We start from the raw sequence: 22,722 nt of genomic DNA on the forward strand, positions 1-22,722 counted from the left end.
TAAAAGGAAAAATGTTGTATTATATTGATGTCTAGAGTATAATATTAATTTGAAGATGATAGTATTCTCTATATTGTATTGTTGTAGTATTCGAATAACTAAAAGCTAAAGGGTATAAAAAAAGGGATTGTAGTATGAGTAGAGTAATAGTAAGCTTTATGTTGAAAAGATTTTTCTAAAGAGAAGAGATCTATTATATATTTTATTTCTGTAAAATAATAATTAATAGTAGATATTGAATCTGATTAGAGTTTTTATAATCTTTATATCTGTGTTTAAAGCTAATATTCAATTCTTTGTAAATATTATTGTTATAAAATCGTAATATAATCCTTTGTTATATCTTTGATATCTTTTTTTTTTAATTCTTTCAATTTTATTTGCGACTCAATCTTAGCTCTACAGACTCTCAAAAAAGAGCTGAAGGTTTATAGGATGCATTGCGTACAGGTGTTGAGTCTTCGCATCCCTGAAATAGAATGAAATAGAATGAAATAGAATGAAATAGAATGAAATAGAATGAACTAAACTAAGCTTATAACAACTTCAATATAAATAAATAGCTAGTCAACTACCACCTATATATATATACATACAACTCAACTAACTCCAAATTCCCCAACTATTAAAATACTAATAAATTACAAGATATAATATAAAATAAAAGTATAATATAATATAATAGTATAGAAGAGATCTTCGAATATAAATCTCTAAATCTTAATAATAATATAATAGAAAATAAAAAAGATATATAGAAATAAAGAGAGTAAGAGTAAAAGTAATTAAATAGTAGAGATATAGAGTAACTCTAAAGAATAAGTATAAATTCGAAATATAGGAAAGATGTATTTAGTTAGGTAGATATTTAAGTAAAGAATAACTTACTAAGGTATGAGGAATAGTAGAAAAGAAAATAGAAAAGAAAGAAAAGATATATATCTAGATAGGGAGATAAATCTCGCTTATTTCTTATTTCTTATTTCTTATTTATTTGTTGGTAAATATAACTAGGTAGATACTCGTAGATAGATATGAATAATAATATTAAGAATTTAGCGAGTGAGTTTATTAAAAAGAGTATTTGAGGGAGGAAAGGAATGAAAAAGATAGATACGAAGAGAAAAAGAAAAAAGGGAACAGATTGAGAGGTGAATAATTGAATTTAAAAAGAGAGAGAATATATTATATAGTATCTATGTGAGTGTAGTGTGGAATTGATATGATACGGAAAGGGAAAGGAGAGAGAAATTGTGAATAGGAGTATAGTTATAATATTCGGCTAGGAAGGGGAGGATATAATGAGTAATGAGGAGGAGGAAGAAGAAGAAGAAGAAAATAAATAAATAACAAGTTCTAAATACATAGCTATACAGCTACACAGCTACACAACTATACAACTATACAACTATACAACTATACAACTATACAACTATACAACTATACAACTATACAACTATACAACTATACAACTATACAACTATACAACTATACAACTATACAACTATACAACTATACAACTATACAACTATACAACTATACAACTATACAACTATACAACTATACAACTATACAACTATACAACTATACAGCTATATATTCACACATTTCCATATCTACATCTATATACCTATTCAAATCCATACACCTATACAATATCCTCAAACCATCCATCCTGAAACCATCCAATCCAATCCAATCCAATCCAATCCATTCATCCCGTGCTCCAAAAAGAAAAGAAAAGAAGAGAAGAGAAGAGAAATCCTCACAATTATGTTTCCCTCTGTGATAATATAATATACCTACATATACACTCTCACACTCTCACACCCTCACAACCCACCCCCCTAATCTCCCAATTTCGCAATCCCATCTAACCACGCCCCCCCCCCCCCCAAAGAATTTCTTCATTTAGATTAACTGGCTGTACTATACTATACTGCACTATAATATACATACATATATACATACATACATGCACCAGTACTAAATGCCATCTCATTACTATCACTATAACCGTCGACAACCGAGCATTATATAGTACATTCAAGTTACAAGCCGCAGCACATCCATATAAATCTATCTTCATAGTCACTGTATTCATATCCATGGCATTTTCAATACGAGTACATATATCAGTCAAAACTCTTCACACCACATTCAAGTTCACATTAACAACATGACAGTCAAAGACATACATAACTCAATCAAATCAAGCAAATATCAGCTCTATTAATCTACTAAATTACTTTCATCCTGGATTCAACTACATTTCATGAGTCATAACTCATATGATCATCATCAAACCATTCAGTAAACTAAGGTAAAGAAAGGTAAGGTAAAAATCCTATGCTGTGTTGAAAAGAAAAAGTAGAAATATGCAATCTCACTTTTATTTCCATTCATTCATCAAATCAGTAATTCCATCCCTCCTAAATACAAGTTACACATGTGTAACTTCATTTTCTCGCATAAGAAAGTAAAATCTTCTTGGGTATATGAAAACCATCTATCAATTAGAAAACCATCCGCCGATATAAGAAACCAACCAACGTCCACCAGAGAAAATGCTCAACAAATCCAGAAGATGAAGTTAAGCCCATTTACCAAGAAGAGCCATGATAAATGTTCCGAGTAAAACACAACAGATCATGAATGTAAGTCTCTTCTTATCATGAGTCAAGTCTGGGTTAAACAAGAAATCACGAGCCAATAACTCAACTAAACCAGTGTAGATGAGGATACCAGCAGAGATGGAATCGAGAACACCAGAGACAACATTGGCAGTGAATGAACCAGAGTTATAAGTTCTGCGAAGACCAAGACCGATGGCAATAGCGATGGGTGTGGTGAGACCATAACCTGCGCAGAGAACCCATGGAAGCCAAGAGAAACGCTTGGGGAAAGGAATGGCAGACATACGAGCGCCGATACCAAGACCCTCAAAGGATTGATGGAAGACCAGGACAGGGTAGAGAGTTGCGAATTCATCACCAGCAGTACCAAGATTGAGACCGATGATAACAGAGTGAAAGATGACGCCAAATTCGAGAATCAAGAAAGCACAGATTTGTTGACGGAAAGAACGTTCTTCTGCCATCTCAGAGGAAGTTGTAATCTTCTCAACATCCTTTTCATTGGAGAAAGAGTTGGATGCAGGGCTGTGATCCTTCAATTCTTGAGCTTGGGCGATGTTGTCGAAGAGGGTTGGATCTTGATCACCAGAATGAAGTTGATTGTGTGTAAGGGTTGCGCGACGAGTGGTGTTAGTGCCTGGTTGATTGGTGACAACATCTTCGATAGATGGACCATGTCCGAAGCCATACTTGCGATCAACATATTGTTCAGCAGCAAAGTCCATCATGAAGATGGACAAGACTGAAAGTAAAACAATAGCAGGTACCCAAGAATATTCGGCCCAGCCACCAGTCATTCCAACACACGTGTCGGAACCAATTTCTCCATAGGCGGGATCAAGTAAACTGAAAAATGTTAGATTTCATTGTGTGAAGAGAAGACTTGTTTAGAAGAATAAAAAGAACTTACTGGATGAAAGCAGTTGCGATGATAACACCAGCACCAAAGTAACGAGCGAAGAGGTAGACATAGATATTGATCTTAACCCAGCTGACTCTTGCAGCAATGACGGGAAAGAAGGTAGCAGCCGAGGAGACGATCAAGATAACAAAGAGAGCAGAGACACGACTATGAAGATTGATTAGTAGTTGATTTTAAAAGGATAGAAGGATAGAAGGATAGAGGGTAAAGGACGAAGGATGATAAGAAGGAAGAAACAAGAAACAGGAAACAAGAAATGATAGAAAGTAAAGACAGAACTTACGCTCCCAATTTTCCATTGTACTCATTTTCACCAAGACCGAGATAACAGATGATATCTTTTGGATCAGCTGTGTCTAGATCGACCATATTGGGGTTGAAGTCAGTCATCTTGAAGACTTGAGTGTGATGATTTGGTTTGAAGATGGATAGTTCGGGGAATTGTCGTATCACAGTCTTCCGACGTTGACAATGATTGTTTGAAGAAACAAAGGTAGATCGACTATCAAACAGTTGATATGTAGTCTACCAAGTGTATGAAGTATAAGAGAATGAAGATCCAAGATCGACACTTCAAGAGACGAAGAAAGAGGAAGAGGTGATTGATATGATATGACCGAAAAGGTTGTGATGGTGTATCTGTATGAGTGGATTAAGAAGAAAGTATGTTTTGGAAAGTCTTTTTAAAGTGTGAAGTCGTGCTCGAGAGGGAGATGGGGATCCTTGAATTTTGAGAACCTTGATAGGTAGGTAGGTAGTTGATAACCACTCTTTTTTCTCTTTCTCTTTTCTCTTTTCCTTTTTTGAACTCTGATTTTCACGTGAACCGGAGATATTACTCGGTTGATATGATTTGAAAGAAATCTCTGATCTCTGATGTTGGATGTTGGATATTGGATACGATAGACAGGATGCGTGCGAATGAAAAGCTTTCCAGATGAAATGAGGGAGATGTCAATAAAAACACCTTGTTGGATACCCCCCCCCCCCCAACTCCTGGTAGTGAGAACCTGGATATTTCCTCGTAATTATGGGAAAAGATGTTTTTGATTCCTTGAAAGGAAGGATTAGAAGTTCTTGAATTGTGATTGGATGGAATGGAGTAATTTGAATGATAATACGTATTGTATTGTATGTAATCGATGATGAGAAAAGTTAAATGTGAAAAGGTTAAATAATAAGGGGATTAATAAGATTGAAGAGGGGTAGAGTGAAGAGAAGAGTGAAGAGTGAAGTGAAGAGTAAAGAGTGAAGAGAGAAAAGAATGATGCTTGTAGTGTATTGTATTGTATGTAATCGATGATGAATGAATACCTCGTACACCTTGAGAGTTGATATGAGGTTTTGTTCTCGTATATATTATACTTGAAGTCCCTAGGTACGGCTAGATAATTCTCAAGAGAATCTATTCCGTAGTAGGAAGGTGGAATTGATTGAAAGATGGGATGAGAGTCAAATATATGTATGAGCATGAGCATGAGCATGAGCATGAGCATGAGTAGGTATGAGGTCGATATCTCCTCAATATATGCAGTACTCAAACAGCCCTTCCCTTCCACCTCCACAACCAAAGTCAAGTAACACGACAGAACCACTCATCTTCAGATCTTACGAACCATTCATTACACAAACACACACTCCCACATACATAATACATACAGTCCATGCTGTATCCCGTAAACAATACGATAAACAAGAAAGAGAGAAACGTCCGAAGTTGGTGGGAGGTAGGAGGAGTAGTCACTTGAGTACTGACATATTTACCTACCTAGGTACATATATACTTCCCTTCACTTCACTTCATTTCACTTCTCGTACGCCTTACTATGATACCGAGGGTGGAATGAACACTTGCCAATTACCTAGGTAGGTGGGAGGAATATAAAGATTGTAAGATGAGTGAATCTTTCTATCTTTTCCGTCTTTCTTTCTTCTCTTGATATTCGCGGTGGTGTCTCATTGATTCTTTATCATCATCATCTTCATCATCATCATCGTCATCATCATCATCGTCACCATCATCATCATCATTCCTTCATCCAACAACCGTCTACATAAAATTGCCATGTATAAGATTACCTCGTACCAAGTATGTATCTATGTATGTGGGGCTCTAAAAAACCACCCAGCAATATTTGCAAGGCCATGCCAAGAAGAAGGATCAGCGCACACATGCATAGTAGGTATCCATTCCACCATCCATTCCATCATCCATAAACCATCCATCCATCCATCCATCCACTCACCACTCCATCCGAGAGTAACACAAATCCGACCACATCTTTTTCTTCGTCTCTGATACTATGGATGTAGTTATCGTACCCTCTCCATCGTTCATATGACAAAAGCCATGTTTTTCCCCACGTCCATGAATGAGGCTGAAGATGATATCCATCCATCCTACGTAATATAATGATATGCGAGGTAGGACTCGGGTATAGTATCGTGCATTGGTTTTCGTGGAGGAGGGCGCTAGGAGATGGGTGAGTGGATACTAGGTAGATGGTATTGAACTCGGCGATTTTGAGAATTCTGAGAGATATCTAGTATTCAGATTTCCAAGGTTAGTATGGTGAGTTTACGTAGATATAATCATATAAATCATAATACAATAAACTCATGGCACATCAAATCAAATCACATTATATTACTCCTCAAACCCCTCATTTACTATAGACTTTGATTCTCACTGCTTACCTTTCACCCCTCACTTCTCACCCCTCTCTCCTCACTTACCATATTCTCAATTCTCACTACATACATACTTCAATCCTTACCCTCACTCCTCACTTTTCACACCTCTGTCCTACACAAACATCCTCACAACCATCCTCACAACCATCCTCCTAACCATCCTCCCATCCAAACATCCAAATCTTTCCCCTCACCAAAGCATCCATCACCCACCACCCAATCACTCACTCTCACCACCCAATCAATCACTCCTACCCACAAAACACTAACTACCTACCTAGTACCCTCTCACAAAACCCCAAAACCCTCGAAATCCTCATGAGAATACCTAGTATTATACACCCCATCCTCCTTGTACTACACATATCACATACTATATCCTCGTATCATATTCCTTGTACTACACCATACTCCATATTACAAACCCACACCCACACCTATCTATCTAGTATTTACCCATCTACCTAGGATTTTGTTTCGAACCGATAATGTGATTAGATTCATGAATGTCTAAGGGCGCGTTTGAATCGATTTATTTCAATTTATTTTAATTACCTATGAAATCTAAATTACTAGGTGTCACGGGATCACTTCTGGGAGTATTCAGAAGCTTTACCGCTGAGCTAAACGCCCAAAAGACTAGGAGGTAGAACTGGAAGTTCTACCTTACTCTCACATATATAGCAGGACAGGACAGGACAGGACAGGACAGAAAGGGCTTAGTGTCACCCCGTGACACTAGGTAAATAAACTCAAATGATAGATTTACCGAACGCTTGAGATTACAAAATAAATATATTTACAAAATACTTGAAATTATCAAATAAACCCTGATAATTTACTCGATAGATGATTTTTAAAATTCTTATATATTTATTAAATAAATAAATAAATAAATTATAATACAGCTTTTTAGAGCCTTACAAAGATTAAGATTATTTATCAAAATCTTTATGAAATCTGTATTTTTATTTATCTCTATTATTTTTTAAACGCTACTCAAATATATTCAATGTCGTTTAAATATATTAGTCTGAATACTCTTATCATTTTAACATTATTAGAGATTTCATTAAATAAATCGAAAATCGATACGAACGCATCCTAAGATGTAAAGATTTGTGTTATTATTTATATACTATATATTTCCTATAAATTTATTACTTTTCTCTATATTATATTACTATTAATATCTAGATTTTCATCACTATAAATATCTATAAATATCCATTATACATTCTCAGTATCTATAACCATCACCATCATAATATTTAGATAAGATTCCAATCCTGCGAAATGAATTAAAGATCTTGTATTTCTCGTATATCTTCCCTCTTCCTCTTATGTTTTCCCCCATATATCTTTTCTACCTACCTCCTACTTCCCCATCCATCCATCCATCCAATCCCATTCAATTCAATAAAATCTTCCCAGTCCAATCTCTTATATCCTACTACTACTCAATTCAGTCCAATCCAACCCATCTAAAAAACCCCTCTCTCCCTCTCTCCCTCTCCCAAAACCCTCTTCCATAACCCAATCCCAATCCCAACTACTCAAATAACCTACCTAGTAAGTATTCAACCCATCTTACTTATAACCTATAACCTATAACCTATACCACCTACATCTCTGTTATTCCACCTACACCTCTCTTATTCCATCCTCAACCGAAGTCGAAGTCGAAGTACAGAGTATGGAATATGAAAAATCAGAAATCAGAAATTCGAGCATAGAAGAACCACAAGAAGAAGTAAAGTAAAAGAAAAAGTGAAGGAAAAGAAGAAATAAAGTAAGATCTTACAACAACAAGCGCAATAAAAAAACATCAAACCTCTAGAAAAAAGCTCATCATAAATTACCTACCTACCTACTACCTACCCGAGTAATCATCTCATATCACACCCAGAGAAAACCCCTCACCCCTCACCCCTGACCCCTCAGCAGCATAAAAACAATACATCACAGAGAAGAAATCATATTTCATACTTCATACTTCATTTTACAATTTCATTTCATTTCATTTCAAGTATCATTAAAACCCTCATGAATACATAAATAAATAAACAAATCCCCGAGCCCAAAATCATAAAAACAATTCAGATATCATGATATCATATCCACCCACGCACCCACAAACTACCTACACGACGACCACACGACTACAATTTAGAAGCAGGCGATGATTGTCCCACCGCGGTGATTTCATTATATAGAAGACTGTTTGTTATGTGTTAGTGATTGGTTTTCTTCCCAAAAACATCAAAGAAAAGACAGAGCAGGATAGGATAGGATGTGATGAGACAAAAAACTCACGTAGTCAAGAAATCCGCATAATCCTCCCCAGTAACCTGACTCGAGAAATATTGAGCGGCCAACTGATACTTATTACCCTTTGCTCCCTTACTTGCCAACTGATCCGCCTGTTCCTTGAGTAATCGCAACGCATACGCCTTATCGACTTTCTTTCCCTCGGCCGTGCTCACACCATGCTTAACCCACTGCCATAATTGGGAACGACTCACTTCGGCCGTCGCTGCATCTTCCATGAGATAATTAATCGGGACGCAGCCGACGCCCCGGAGCCAGCCTTCCATGTATCCCAATCCGATATTGAGATTCTTGCGAATCCCCTCTTCGGTAACGGCACCCGGGACATTCATATTCAGGAGGTCATTTTGTCCAATCTTCACATCGGCTCGACGGACGAACATTTGATTGGGGGTAGGCATGTGTTTGTTGAATACTTCGGAAGCGATTGATGCGAGTGCGGGATGCGCGACCCACGTACCATCATGACCGGCTTTGGCTTCGCGGATTTTATCCGCATAGACACCTTCCATGGCCTTGTCATTCGCGGCTTTATCATCCTTGATGGGGATTTGAGCGGCCATTCCTCCCATGGCGTGTACTTGTCTTCGATGACAAGTTTGGATCAGGAGCTTCACGTATGCGTCCATGAAAGGGACGGTCATGGTCACGGCCGATCGATCGGGGAGGACGAAATTGGAATTGTTGCGGAATTTCTTGATGACGCTAAAGATGTAATCCCATCTTCCACAATTGAGACCCGAGCTGTGATCTCGGAGTTCGTAGATAATCTCGTCCATTTCAAATGCGGCAAGAATGGTTTCGATCAAAACGGTTCCTCGGATGGTTCCGCGGGGAATGGCAAGGGTGTCTTGAGAGAGGTTGAATACATCATTCCATAAACGAGCTTCGAGATGCGATTCCAATTTGGGGAGATAGAAATATGGTCCGAATCCACTGGCGATGAGTTCTTTCGCATTGTGGAAAAAGTATAATCCGAAATCGAAGAGACTACCAGAGATGGGCTCGCCGTCGACGGTGAAATGCTTCTCTTCGAGATGCCATCCTCTGGGTCGGACGATGAGTGTGGGGAGTGTACGATCGGTACGGAGCTTGTATTCTTTCTCGCCTATTTTGAAATCGACTTGTCTTCGGACGGCATCGTATAGATTGACTTGTCCATTGATCATATTATCCCACGTTGGAGCACTGGAATCTATGAGCAGGTTAGATTTGAAAGAATATTTTACTACTGGAATACATGAATCATACCTTCGAGATCGGCCATGTATGTCCAAACATTTGAATTCAAAGCATTAACAATCATTTTCCTATCAGTAGGACCAGTGATTTCCACTCTACGATCAATCAATCCCGGCGCAGGTGGTGCTCCCCTCCAAGCATCATTCTCTCGGATGTGTTTTGTTTCGGGGAGGAAATCTGGTAGAGAACCTTTATCCAATTCTGCTTGTCGGATGACTCTGCGTTGAAGTAATTCTTTCCTGGTTCCATTGAAGGATCTGTGAAGGAGAGCAAGGAATGCAACAGCATCTTTACTGAGAATCTTTTTATTCAAATCTGTGATAGATCCGGAAATGTTCACGCCCTGTAACTGAGCTTCGACTTGAGACATCTTGGACAACTCTTTTGATGGGTATATGGATAGAAATGAGATTTGATCTTGTAGGTATATATTCGATGTGAGGATGATATCAGATAGATGTCAAGAGAGATGTCAAATTAGAAAGAATTGAGAAATGCAGAAGATATGAAAGAAAGTTCAACTTAAAACTTCAAAGATGTATGAGGGGAATAAGAGGAAGGATACCTAGCTATGACTATATGAGGAGCTTGGTCGCGGCAATGAGGAGCCACTCGGCATGCAAGTTCCTAAGTCCAAGAGCAGCATGCCATTCGGGTGGAGGGGAAAGATAGCTTTTGGTTAGAAGCTTTGAGATCTAAGCTTGTGAATGTGGGGAAATCCCTTTTGTCGGTTGTCGCCGCCTTACGTTTTTTTCTTTATGGATGGATGTATGTATGGGTGGATGGATGATGGATTTGTTTGTTTGTTTGTTTGTTTGTACCTCCACTAGTACTTCATTCCTGATGACGATAAAGATTCGAGATCTTTGACAAAATAGATGATGTCGATATCGTCTTTTACATTGAGTTTTTAGTCAATGACATTGTTCACTATCAAGTACCCAGGTAGATTCATATATATGTGTGTGTATATATAAACAAATGGTTGAGTAACCAATATCCTCATATCTTCCTCAACAATCAAATCTTCATTTTGATATGATGAGATTCATTCATTTCATTTGACTTTTTTGCATGTGGAGAGACTTTCAGAGAAGAGAACTTCCTTCCAGACCTTCTTCTGCTTCTGATACCAAATCCAGCCCTGCACACCTTGTCAAATGCTGGGCAACAATGTAACCCTGGCTCCTGGCTATCCTCGGGCGATAACCCGTACAAAAGACCGGTTATCTGTTATCGCCTAGACTTTGATAAGCCGAGGTATGTAAATGTAAATGTATTGCATTACTCGATTAAGTCGAGTAACAATGGTCCACGGTCCCGGCATACGAGTACTCAGTGTAGAAATCGTTTCCGGTCTTCCTTCCGCATCTGTCCGATTATCGCATTGGATTTGTATTGCCAATCATTGCTTCTTGATGCTTCCGGGTAACAGGAAACTTGGGACCGAGGTCGGTTTGTTTGTCTCATGTCGCATTCCGATATACGCATGGTTTCATATTATGCCTCCGATCACTTGGTGAGGGGAGAGGGAGAGGGGCGAGGTTAAGGAGGGGATATTATTAACGTGTTCGGTTGTTTGGATACTACCATAGAAGGAAGTGTGAATTCATCACTACATGTGAGTAGATCTCTGGGTTGGATCGACAATAGGATAGAGATACGTCATTAAGAGGCACATAAAGAACCTCTAAAGACCTCTCTTTATCGTACATCCAAGTGTAGGCAAAAGATTATTCCGTGTGTAAAGAAGTATTCCGATTCCAAGACTTCAGTGATGTTTTGGTATAGTTTCATACAATGTTCTATACGACACCTATCAAAAGGATATCTTGGCTTCTCCTATTGATCTATCATTTTTGAGAAGGAAATCTTTGTCCTCTCTTAACCGTCAGTAATGAAGACATCTGCCAGCAAAAGTACTATATTACTTTAAATGCTAGGTAGTGTAAACTAGGTTACACATGGTATGAAATAATATATCAACATCACCACATCGAAGCAATCACAACACCAGCAGCCACCAATCCCACCGATCTATAATTTCCTCCAAATGCAGCTGCCCCAGAACTAGACTCTGTCGAAGTCGACGTAGTATTCGGATTTCCTGCAACTGTCGCTGCAGTAGTCTTCACATCCGTTGCATTCGAACAACTTCCCACAGACACCGATACATTTTTCGAGAAAGTAATATCCGCACACTGTAATGAAGATTCATCAGCAACTCATCCCATCTCCCCCATATCTCTCATCACAATCTCCATAGAAACCTATCAAACTCACATTGTACAACCCCCCACTCGTCCCCGCCTCCCCAGTCACAACCTGAATCGTAGCATTCATCCCCTCCGTCACATTCCACCCCACCCCATCCACCACCAACCCCTCCATACAAAAACTTCCCGTCCCCGTCTCGGCAAAAGTTTGTCGTAAAACGGTATTAAATGCACTTCCGACATGGTTACCAAACCCAATAAGCACCTCGATATTCGCAGATGCATCTTCCATGTCTAGAGCAATGGAACCGCCGGATAGAGGCCAGAGGGTGCGATTGCTAGATACGGTATCTTGTCCTCCGCACGGAAATTGGGACAGTGTGTCTTCGTTAAAACCGCGGGAAGCGGGGTAGGAGAGGAGAAAATGAGCGGTGCTTAGGAGGGGGAGGGAGAAGGCGACCAGCGCGGAGAAGGGGGTAGTGGTGTACATTGTTGATAGAAAGAGAAGAGTGAGCGGTGATTAGGTAGGTGTTTGCTGGATTGAAATTCAAGATATGATTAAATGATATAAGACGATATTGCTACAAAATAGACACAACATACTCTATTATATTTATCCTCACCACCAAAGTCCCCAATAGCAATATAACCGACAATTCTCTCTCACACCCTCCAAAGCACCTGCTCCCACGCACCCGAGAAAATGAGCACATTCAACAAACATGCTCTCTTCTCTCTCTCCATCCCCCCATCCCCCCTCTTCTCTCGAAACCCCCCTCAAAATCCAGCATAAAACTATGCCATGATCAAACAACACCACATCACCACAACACCACACATACCCTAGCTTCTCCCTCATCAAAATCTTACCAAGCTCGCTGCTTGCAAGATAAGAGAGAATAAAGCATGAGGATGAGAGCAAAACAGAGATAATATGAGCATAATATTCTTGGGATCCCATCTCATATCATATCATATCATATCATATCTTATTCACACGACAGAATCATCTCGTGAAGGGTGGAACATGTTCTGTTTCATGTCATCTACCCTGAGTGGGGAAATTTTCTTTCTCAAGGGGTTTGAGGTGCTGGAGGTAGAGGTGCGCTAGTGCGGGAGGTAGGGATATATAGGGATAGAACTAGATAATCATTGGTGGTTTGAATTGGTGGTGTGATCGAAATAAGGTTCCAATGGGATAACATGTTTAATAAATACAATAGTCAAACATGTCGTGTCGTTGATTGGGAATGAGGAAATGGGTTGTTGGATGTTAGATTGGTTATCTAGTAGGTACTGCGAAGTTGAAGTTTGTAGGCGAGGGATTTGGTTTGGTGTGAGGTGAGGTGGGTAAGGTAAGGTGAGGTTGCTGGATTTGTAATGGAATGGACTAGATTGGATCTGTATCTGTATCTATATGTATACATAAATCCGCAGGAAATTCCAAGAACTCTACGATAGACCCCCAAGAGAAGTTATATTCGACGGAAATGGGAAAATCGATTGTGAGAATTCATGAAGATACGATACGATACCTATCCGCGAGGACTCAAATTTAACGTATTCTTGGGTATGGATGGATGATTATCTATAGGTATATATTCATATATATTATTACCTTCTCTGATTGATATTGATGATACCTCATACCTCATAACTATCTAGGTAATACTATTATCTACTTCTATTATCTACTTCTATTATCTACTTCTATTATCTACTTCTATTATCTACTTCTATATCTACTTCTATCCTCTATCCTCTATCTTCTATCTTCCATTTCCCATTTCCAAACCCATTACACCATCTATTCGCACCTTCACCCATCTCCTAATCTCCTCCCTCCCTCACCCCTCAATTTCCATATGCGCGTCGCCTTCATACATACCCGACATATCAACTCTCCTTACCTCGTACCATCACGTATAAGAATTATACACATAATGACACAACATGTCCATCTATATCTTCACATCCCTACCCCCTCCTATACACCCAGTTATCCTCATCCTCATCTTTATCCTCTCCCTCTCCCTCTCTCTCTCCCCCTCCCCATCCATCCAACCCACACCCCATAAAAACCGCAGCACAAAACTCCAAGCAGTATATATTCACAACAGGAGTTTGTAAGACGAGGTTGGTCGTACATCCTGCAGCTGTGACGGGTATTCGCAGAAACTATTTAGTATTGTGGTGTGATGAAAGAAATGATGTGATATGATATAATATAATATGAAATGATTTTACCATAGATTTAGAAATTAGAATGGGAGGGTAGTTCTTTGGAGATTGAATGCGTTTTTCAGATGGTAGGTTGGGTTTGATTGAAGTGCATTGTGAGGACATCATGTTTGTGATCGCCGCGAGATGGGAATAGAGCTTATTTTCAAGTGGGTTTTCTTCTTTCTGATATATGTAATCTGTATGAATTTATACCAGCTCTCGTCTTCTTGATCTTCGTATCGTACCCCTTCCATGCTGATGTTGATGCTGATGCTCATGCTAATAAGCAATACTTATGCCATCTTTTTAATCCCCAACTCCCCTTTCAAAAATCCCAAATCCAGACAAAGAATTATCACATCGTAATCGATCGTATCAGGTAATTTAACAATCATGCTTCATTAACGAGTCATAATACCCAAATTCCTCCCCTTAAGTCAAAACACCAATCATTTCTCTATTTGAAATGATGTGCGCTTTGTCATCCTAAACTCCTCTCCAACCCTCCATCCTTATCTCATGATCATAATCATTAAATTAAATCCCATAAAGCTGCTTGCCTGCCGCAGTACATCTATAGGTTGTTTGTTTGTAATTTGATATGTCTAGTGCTCAAAAGCAATGACATAACGACCTAATGCCAAACTTCCAAGGAATGTACCGCCCAAGACAGATAGGAAATATCCGAGATTCATAGTCATAATTGCGAGCATACTATTTCTCAATTAGTCCATATTCAATAGAAATCAAATAGATTGCGAGAAGAAAACTTACAGTAACCATCCGACACCAGCAATAATAGTATCCATAACCGCTCTCACAGGGTCGACAGTCAATCTCCATGGTCTAACACCCATGCTACGTGTCTTAACAACCATTACATTCTCCTCGACACCATTCTCACTAAGTGTCATATTCTTCGAATCGCTGTCTATGCTTATACGCTCGGATTTGGGGCCCTTCCCAGCAACGGTAACGTAGCGACGATTGGTTTCTTCGGCAAGCCATGCGCTTTCTTTCCAGGCTTTGACGGCGAGAAGTCCGCGGAACAGTGTAGCGAGGAGAACGAGAAAGATACAAGTTCCTGCATAGCCGGCGTCGGTTGTTGGAGTCCACATGGTGGAGTAGAGGGCGGTGGTTTTGGAGATGAAGAAGGTCATTGACATCATGGACATGTCCATTGTGGTTTTGTTGGACATGGTGGTGGACATGGTGGACATGTCCATGTCTGAAGTTGACATATCCATTTTGGCTGAAAGTTGATGGAGAGTTTGATTGGGTGATATTAGAAGTTTTCTTGGGAAAACAAATGTATGGGTATTTGTAGTGATGTTGTATGAACCGCCGGCGGATCGTTTCGTGCAAATAAGTATTAATGGATTACGGTAGTAGTAGCTTGAGTTGATTGAATGCTGATGTTCAGGAAGAGAGGACAGAAACTCTTTAATATAGTTGAGGTAAGAACGATGAGAAGTTATGAGGTAGATATTTGCAAACAAGTGGATCTGAGGCAGTTGGAAGTGTCTGTTTCTAGATTCCTTTGCATGAAAATCCGGGGGAGAAAGGTATGAGGCTCTGAATACCTAGTCCTACCTAGGGATATATTCCGAATAGGCGATGTCGTTGCGAAGGTTTCAGTATGTCCAGTTTGAAGGGTATCTGGAGATCAGATGAAGATGAGGAAGAAGCAATTTGCTTTGGGTGAGTACGGTCGTCAAGGTTGGGTTTGAGTTTGATACTGAGGCTGTCGTTTGAAGTGAATATTCAAGTGAGTGTCAAGCAATCATTGAGCATGTATTGAGAGATATCAATATCAAAACTTTCAAAGGTTACCTATTCCAAAAGAATCATGGCCCGCAATTGAGAAGATTTCGTGGCTCTTTGCATCTTTACCTGGTTTCCCTACCTCTTTTTCACTCTTCTTTCCTCTTTTTGCTCTATCTTGCTCAGATTATTATTCATCGTTGTTTGAACCAGTTCAGAAGGTGGTGTTGAAAAGGTGCCAAGGTGGGTAAATAAAGTGCTCAAACACGCTCAGACTAACTAAATTAAGTTTAAAAGTTACCAAAACTCACTCAATTTGTTGCCGCTTTTAAAACTTTAAATCATTTCTTATCTCATCCCTTACCAATTTCAACCTTTTTTGACCTCAAAGCTTATTCCTAGACAGCTGAAGCACTCAAGAGCGGCATTGGAAACTCATGAAATGTGCTCAAGATCTGCATCACAAACTGTCCACAGCTTCATCATCATGCGAACCGTGATTCTGCGCAATGTGTCGATATCGACCAAAAGAAGAATGGCCGATTGGCAATAACTACCTACCTACCAGTCGGTCTACGGAATACTGGATGGCTTGTTCAATGTGCTCAGTGCTACTCCGTACTTCGTGGAGGTGTCTATGTACCTAGGTACGTACTAGGTAGATATAATTCTCGGATGCATTCAAGGTGACTACTACACTCTTCGTCAAGACCCAGAAATCAGAGATTCTTGAAGCAGCCTTCAGAGAGTTAGACTTTCACGATGCAAACATGGAATGGAGTATCTCTATCATTGAGACTTTTCATGACCGGAAAATCCCATCGCCTGTTCTAGACTCGACGCTTTGTTGTGTGAGAGACTGCTCCATCAGGAAGTCCAAGTCTCCGGGATATTGTTCTGATACAGGCAATAGCAATACACGGTCTGATCTACTTGTGGAATTTGTCCTCACCAGTCTGTATTGAGAGAATTCGAACACACTTAACAGATCATATCAGAGGAGTGAATGAAGATCATGGAATTCCATCTGGCACCCGATCAATGACTTAGGACTACCATCAACCAACCTAAAACAACACCATCGGACAAGGAGATCAACCAAATGCGATGGACGCACTTCAAATTGAGAAATACGGATCTGTATTAATTACAAGTTTTTCGTCGATCTCAAAATTACCAATACAGATTTCGAATGCTTCCAAAGCTCATCCTGGACAATGCTTTCTTCATGGATAATATTCTGTCATGGAAAGACATTCTCTACCTGCCATGCCTTCAACGCTATCCCAAAATCCCCAATTTTTCGGAGTACTCATAGCATTCCCTCGATCAACTTTCTCTTGATATTCCTCTCGACTCTTCAACGCATAGTGATGCAGTGCTATTCGATTTCTCGTGGGCGAATATCGTCTTACAGGTGCCTTGATCCCGTTTTCATCAACAACTATCGCTCCGTCTTTACATCGGACCTGATGGACGGTGTTTGGACCAACATAAAGTGACAATTTGGCAATGGTTTTACCTAGCACATTATGTCCTTCTCCGTCCCATATACAATCAATGTAGGCCTGGCGCACAGACTTGGGTCTGCTTACTAGGCCAGCAGAGGAATGTGTCATCCAAGACACATATACTGCACCGACGTGTTCATCTTCCTCATAAGATTCTAGGAACTCGTTCAAATTTTCTTTTCCAGTCATCTCCAGATATTCGTCGGCGTCTATGAAAGCCATCCAAGTGTGATTGCTCCGGTACTTTTCGACACAAAGTTTGTAGACGTATTCTTGCATGTAGTAGGTATGTTCTGATTTATTGAAGTACTGGAATGTTACATGCTCTCGAGGTATGCCCAAATCCTCCATTTCCGAAAGAGGTGGATCAGAACCATCGTCCATGACGTAAAATCTTTTTATCCCAAGATGATAGTAATGGTGAGTGAAGAATTCGGGTAAGTCTTTTTGCTGATCTTTTACCGCCATGCACACAGAGACATATTCATCATCTCGAGTGTCTTGCTTAGATCCGAGGAATGGTTTCTTCAACCTATGACTGGGTCCCAAGGTTCCTAAACTCGTTGTATCCTCTGAGAGGCTCGCATCTTCTGAATTCGATGTTTCCGTTCCACCAAAGATACCGAGCATTGCCTTGAATTCATCGAAAGTTCCTGCAGAACCTGCATGTTTCGGAGGCGTCGGATTAGGAATTATATCTGTTCCTTCAACTACCTTTGGTGTCTCCGGTATGGCCTCATCATTAAGCTGAATATCCACCAGCATGTAATGAATCATAATCAACGCTGAGATGCATAGAAATATAAATTTCCATGGTACACCGTGTGCTCCCGACAGGAAATTGAAGAACATCTTCGAGAGATGATGATGAAAGATCACAAACCCTAGGGGTGATTTTATGCGGATTGAGGGTTTGAAATGGTTTATCTGGCCCCTTCCTATCTTTATCTTTTTGCTTTTGTGCTGTTGTCTCAGTGGCTTATGCAGGGAGAATATTGAGGAATTGAGGTGGCGTTTTTGATTCATCGTTCTTAAAATAGTTCTCGCTTGAGATTTGCTTTTCTCCTGATCTTTGGTTTCCTTGGTACTTTATCTCAAGCTGTGTGATTTTTTTTCTGAATTGGCAGAACTTACTCCAGTATTACTGTGATTCTGGGGCTCGACGAGTGGTTTTCACAATAGCAAGCACCGTGGTATATACCTTTAATTCGAATTATATTGAAGAGTTTGAAATGAAGTTTTCCTACATAGGACACCACATCCATTGATACCAAATCACATCCGTTAATAATCATAATGATGAAAATGATCCATACTCTGTCCCTAGCTTCGCAGGCGTCATGACCTCCATCCTCACCATTTTTCGACCTTACAGTAAGGAATATGCATTCATAATAAATGCCATTACTCTGGTGAGATGGGCTCCTGCAGTGTTGGCCGTGCGGAATGAGTAAGAGAAGTTGATGGATGGCCATGGTAGTCAGCATTATTCCAAATAATGGTTGAGAAGATATAAAAATATGAATTTATCCATCTTTGAGCGGCACATGCTCGTGTGTTTCCAGTGAATCGCATGTAGTAAAGAGTCAGAGTTGGTAAAGTCAACTTCAAGTGACTGGCTATTACTCATCGAAGTCAAGACCAAATGTATTATGACTCCTGGATTCTACACTAGGCCATACAAAAGTCAAAGAAGTCCATTTCTAACTTGTTAACTTCTCAACTATTACAACACAGGACACCCAAACCTCGAGAATAAAACACGACGACAAGCAAACAAACCATCTATCTGATATTTATCACAATGGATATTCATAGGAAGTTCACGGATAAGGTCAAGACACATCCAAAGTACTTTCAAATATTTCTCGTCATTTTGGTTGTGACGTTCGCAATAATTATTCTCATTGCAGGAGTACTGAAAACCTCTCTCCTAGAGTTACATGCTCCTGACGATGAGTATGATCTATATTTGATTTATTATTTTGAAGGTTGCAGGTCAATAGTTAACGGCAAAAACGACGGATGCTATAGCCTTGGTGGATTGAAACCCCGATCAAGTCTGGGCAGAAAATTGCTAACACTTTCGATCAGCAAATGGTGGACTACCCGCAGTTGTTTCGGAAGATACTCCAATTTCTGGTAATACCCATTTTCGAAATAAATAATCAATATTCTACATCGTTGTGTCACTAAATGTTCCCGCAGGACTTCCAAATCTCAAAATCATCTTCGCCTTATTTTTTCTGAGTGGCCTCGCCCATCTCGCCCATGGCTTGTTCGGCATAAAAGTCCATCTGAATGATCTACATCACCCTAAAATCGAGAATACTATGGCTTTTGTATGTATTCTCTTCTTTCTCCCTATACCCATCTCAAAAGCGGTGTTCTTACATAGTGTAACTAGATATCCTTCTTTACTTTGCTTGCGGCTGCAATAGCCAGTCCATGGATCTTGCTTGATTACAAGTGCCAAATCCAGTCCATTAGCAATGACAACATTACTGTTAAAGTCGGCACTAGCATTATTGGATTGGGGTTCACGGCTGTGCTCTTCAGTCTCGTGAGTAGGGAGATCCTGATTGTGGGGACACTTAAGAATGAGAGAGCGATCCACGCGTTTTCGGATACTCCAAGAAACGGTGAGGATACACGTCGATATTCTCTAGATGACGGGGATTCAATTCAATCTGGACCTGATGATGAGGCTGAACGGTTACAGATCCCGGTCCACAATATTAGGCAAGATCACCTCGGGCCTATTTCGAGAGGGGACCCGGCCTCGAGGGAAATGTCAATGCCCCCTGGAATGAGAATAGTGTCGCCTCCAGATCCATATATAAGGGAACCTCGAGGGCACCCACCTCCACCTCCATCCCCACCTCCACTTCGAGTTGAATACGCACGGGGACCTTCAGGACCTTCAGGACCTCCACCTCAAATGCATGCAGGATACGGACGTGGCCCAGGTTGAAGTTTATGATTATAGAGTTAGTAAAGCAATGTAAAATACCTGGTTTTGATATTAATCTCAGGTTAGGAGTTGGGCGGATATTTCGTAGGATTTAGTTGAAGTTTATGGCTTTGGGATTTTATAGTGAACGACAATGAGCAGTGTATTTAAAAAAGTTGAGAATAGTCTACTTTGAGACTCTTTATGCTTGAGAGCGTTCGAGATGTTGGGGGATTTAATAAACTCGTTGTTTTTCCATCGGCTTTGATTCATATTCATGTATTACGTGAATACTGTTCGAACATCTCATAAAAACATAAGGGCTTTCACGCATTACTTCTTCATTGTGAACAGTATATTCACTAATCTATTTATAGAGGTGTCAAAGCTTGAGCCTCCACCACAAAATAGTCATAATATCGTCATTAAAACATACCTATACATCATCATGCGATTCCAACCATCATCTTCGAAACGTAAACTTTGCATGCGCTGTCAAAGGAGTGTTTTCTCTTTTACCCATTTTTACTCACACTGAGGAGTACATCGACATCCCTGTTATGAATGATACATACAATTCCTTTCTCGATAGAATCTTATTAGAGTTGGAAGGAAAGGGGGCTGGATAGTAGGAATAGGTAGGTACCTAGTTAAAGTCCTGTATCTCCAAGCGAGATTCACTACCTTTATTCGGTCTTACACTTCCTGTTTTCTACTCGCCGTTATTTTGAAGGTCTCTCACCTAGAAGTAGGTGTCTAGAAATAATCCCTCCGCCCGAAGCTTCGTCTAGAAGGTCACTTGAAATGATTACAGTATGTTGACGGATTTTTGAGGAAATTTGGCTGAGGATAAGAACGGCAGATGCACTACCTCTGGGCAGTGTAGGCAATAGTATACTATAATAAAACTGTGGCGCGTATTATTATATTGATATGATAGTTAGACGAGAAGTCTAGACTTGCCCTGCGGGCTTTGAACTGTATGTTGTATGTCGTTTGATATTCACATGATGTACTGAATGATAATGAAGGTTTTGAAGTTCCGAATCGACTATTCTTTCAAGGTCTAGAAAGACAGTCGGAAATGCCGCGGGATACGGTTGATACGGTCTGAGATGTTCAGGATAGCTAGCTCTAAGCTAGCTCGTCTAGATTAATACATTATAAAAGTAATCTATCATAGGCATCAGTCATTCCGGCCCAGTACGGTAAGACTATCAGATACTCTGCGGTAGACCCGGAAATCGACCACATGGTGGATTATTCAGAACATAGATTTAGATTAGCGAAAGTAATTCGATTCAACAAAAAAGAAAACTTTATGAGTGAGCCTACATGAATCAAGAATTCTACACCATCGAAAATTAAAGCCAACCCCAACAAAACGAAAGCATACTGTCACGATGAGACCCCAGCCCCGGTGTCAAAGAAATTCAGCATTGGTTGGGATGCCATCCATCTTGGCCAATATCACTATTATACTTATAATCTTTCTGGGATTCAAGATTAAGCCAATTGTATCATTAGATACGAGAGATCTAAAGCTATTTGCGGGCTCTCCAATATCCGCTTATGATCGGCATGACTTTTATTTTGCACGTGTCTGTAAAAGCAATTATCATACTTCAGATACTCGGAATCTTGTAATTGAGAAAATTTGCCTAGACTATGGTAAGTCTCAGAACAATTGATGTGCAAATATACATACTGATCATCTATATAGAGGGAGGAATGATGATCCTAAAAGATTTCGGAGAAGATTTGCCGAAGAGTGTTTTGGAGCATCTTGAATGGCTCGGTAAGTTTCTGGATTTACTGAAGCTCATACCCTACTGACATTTATAAATTTTTATCTTGACGGAAGCCTGTACACAAACATCACCGTGCTTTTTGTTCTTTACATTCTCGGTTGTATATTTGGTGCCGCGGTTTTCTGGGTGGGCCTTGATACTTTGGAACGTAGTAAGCCTTCCGACAAAGTGGACTTTGACTCAGATGTGAGATTGTACATGGAGATGGTGTGTAGATATTTCTTTATCCTCTCTGAAACATATACTAATTTCAAATATTTAGGCATCATTTCAAGCTCTCATACTTATAGTTACGAACGCCGTTTTTGTATCCGCCTTGGTAGGCCTTGGAGGTCGGTTTCGGTGCACTGATGAGGTGTGTATCCCAGTGCATAGGTCTTGGTTGATGCTTGGATTCTCTACCCTTGCGTTGTTTGAAG

The 22,722-nt window shown here is 39.8% G+C and overlaps 6 protein-coding genes across 6 annotated transcripts; 1 reads left to right on the plus strand and 5 right to left on the minus strand.

The window, feature by feature from the left end:
• Positions 1-2,195: 2,195 nt before the first annotated feature.
• On the minus strand, positions 2,196-4,859 carry EAF02_001885 (uncharacterized protein). Its single transcript, XM_038897933.1, has 3 exons — positions 3,842-4,859; positions 3,547-3,705; positions 2,196-3,482 (listed from the first exon to the last, which is right to left on the minus strand). Exons 1-3 carry the CDS (start codon positions 3,946-3,948, stop codon positions 2,594-2,596), a joined length of 1,155 nt encoding a protein of 384 aa, XP_038761625.1. The 5' UTR covers positions 3,949-4,859; the 3' UTR covers positions 2,196-2,593.
• A 3,555-nt stretch (positions 4,860-8,414) lies between these two features.
• EAF02_001886 (uncharacterized protein) lies at positions 8,415-10,195 on the minus strand (the record flags this gene model as incomplete). Its single annotated transcript, XM_038897934.1, has 3 exons — positions 8,415-8,472; positions 8,569-9,778; positions 9,835-10,195. 3 exons carry the CDS (start codon positions 10,193-10,195, stop codon positions 8,415-8,417), a joined length of 1,629 nt encoding a protein of 542 aa, XP_038761626.1.
• Positions 10,196-11,701: 1,506 nt separating this feature from the next.
• On the minus strand, positions 11,702-12,814 carry EAF02_001887 (uncharacterized protein). Its single transcript, XM_038897935.1, has 3 exons — positions 12,645-12,814; positions 12,109-12,576; positions 11,702-12,026 (listed from the first exon to the last, which is right to left on the minus strand). The coding sequence occupies exons 2-3, from the start codon at positions 12,529-12,531 to the stop codon at positions 11,814-11,816; spliced, it is 636 nt and encodes a 211-aa protein (XP_038761627.1). The 5' UTR covers positions 12,532-12,576; positions 12,645-12,814; the 3' UTR covers positions 11,702-11,813.
• Positions 12,815-13,707: 893 nt separating this feature from the next.
• EAF02_001888 (uncharacterized protein) lies at positions 13,708-16,158 on the minus strand. The gene is made up of 2 exons (XM_038897936.1): positions 15,039-16,158; positions 13,708-14,978 (listed from the first exon to the last, which is right to left on the minus strand). Exons 1-2 carry the CDS (start codon positions 15,509-15,511, stop codon positions 14,870-14,872), a joined length of 582 nt encoding a protein of 193 aa, XP_038761628.1. The 5' UTR covers positions 15,512-16,158; the 3' UTR covers positions 13,708-14,869.
• A 1,096-nt stretch (positions 16,159-17,254) lies between these two features.
• EAF02_001889 (uncharacterized protein) lies at positions 17,255-18,391 on the minus strand (the record flags this gene model as incomplete). The annotated part of the gene is made up of 1 exon (XM_038897937.1): positions 17,255-18,391. One exon carries the CDS (start codon positions 18,389-18,391, stop codon positions 17,255-17,257), a length of 1,137 nt encoding a protein of 378 aa, XP_038761629.1.
• A 952-nt stretch (positions 18,392-19,343) lies between these two features.
• Positions 19,344-20,513, plus strand: EAF02_001890 (uncharacterized protein; the record flags this gene model as incomplete). The annotated part of the gene is made up of 4 exons (XM_038897938.1): positions 19,344-19,578; positions 19,634-19,681; positions 19,748-19,881; positions 19,947-20,513. The coding sequence occupies 4 exons, from the start codon at positions 19,344-19,346 to the stop codon at positions 20,511-20,513; spliced, it is 984 nt and encodes a 327-aa protein (XP_038761630.1).
• Between the last annotated feature and the right edge of the window lie 2,209 nt (positions 20,514-22,722).

This window comes from Botrytis sinoallii (genome assembly GCF_014898435.1).
Source record: "Botrytis sinoallii strain Bc 23 chromosome Unknown BSIN_003, whole genome shotgun sequence".
In the NCBI taxonomy this organism is placed as follows: Eukaryota; Fungi; Ascomycota; class Leotiomycetes; order Helotiales; family Sclerotiniaceae; genus Botrytis; species Botrytis sinoallii.

What these genes read in the sequence shown, in the direction of transcription:
- EAF02_001885 (XM_038897933.1), bottom strand. Translation starts at nt 3,948, where the DNA reads ATGACTGACTTCAACCCCAATATGGTCGATCTAGACACAGCTGATCCA. An exon ending in TACAATGGAAAATTGGGAGC is followed by an intron (nt 3,706 to 3,841) that starts GTAAGTTCTGTC and finishes CAATCTTCATAG; the next exon opens with TCGTGTCTCTGCTCTCTTTG. An exon ending in ATCGCAACTGCTTTCATCCA is followed by an intron (nt 3,483 to 3,546) that starts GTAAGTTCTTTT and finishes AACATTTTTCAG; the next exon opens with TTTACTTGATCCCGCCTATG.
- EAF02_001888 (XM_038897936.1), bottom strand. Translation starts at nt 15,511, where the DNA reads ATGGATATGTCAACTTCAGACATGGACATGTCCACCATGTCCACCACC. An exon ending in GCTGGTGTCGGATGGTTACT is followed by an intron (nt 14,979 to 15,038) that starts GTAAGTTTTCTT and finishes ATTGAGAAATAG; the next exon opens with TATGCTCGCAATTATGACTA.
- EAF02_001887 (XM_038897935.1), bottom strand. Translation starts at nt 12,531, where the DNA reads ATGTACACCACTACCCCCTTCTCCGCGCTGGTCGCCTTCTCCCTCCCC. An exon ending in CGAGTGGGGGGTTGTACAAT is followed by an intron (nt 12,027 to 12,108) that starts GTGAGTTTGATA and finishes TCTTCATTACAG; the next exon opens with TGTGCGGATATTACTTTCTC.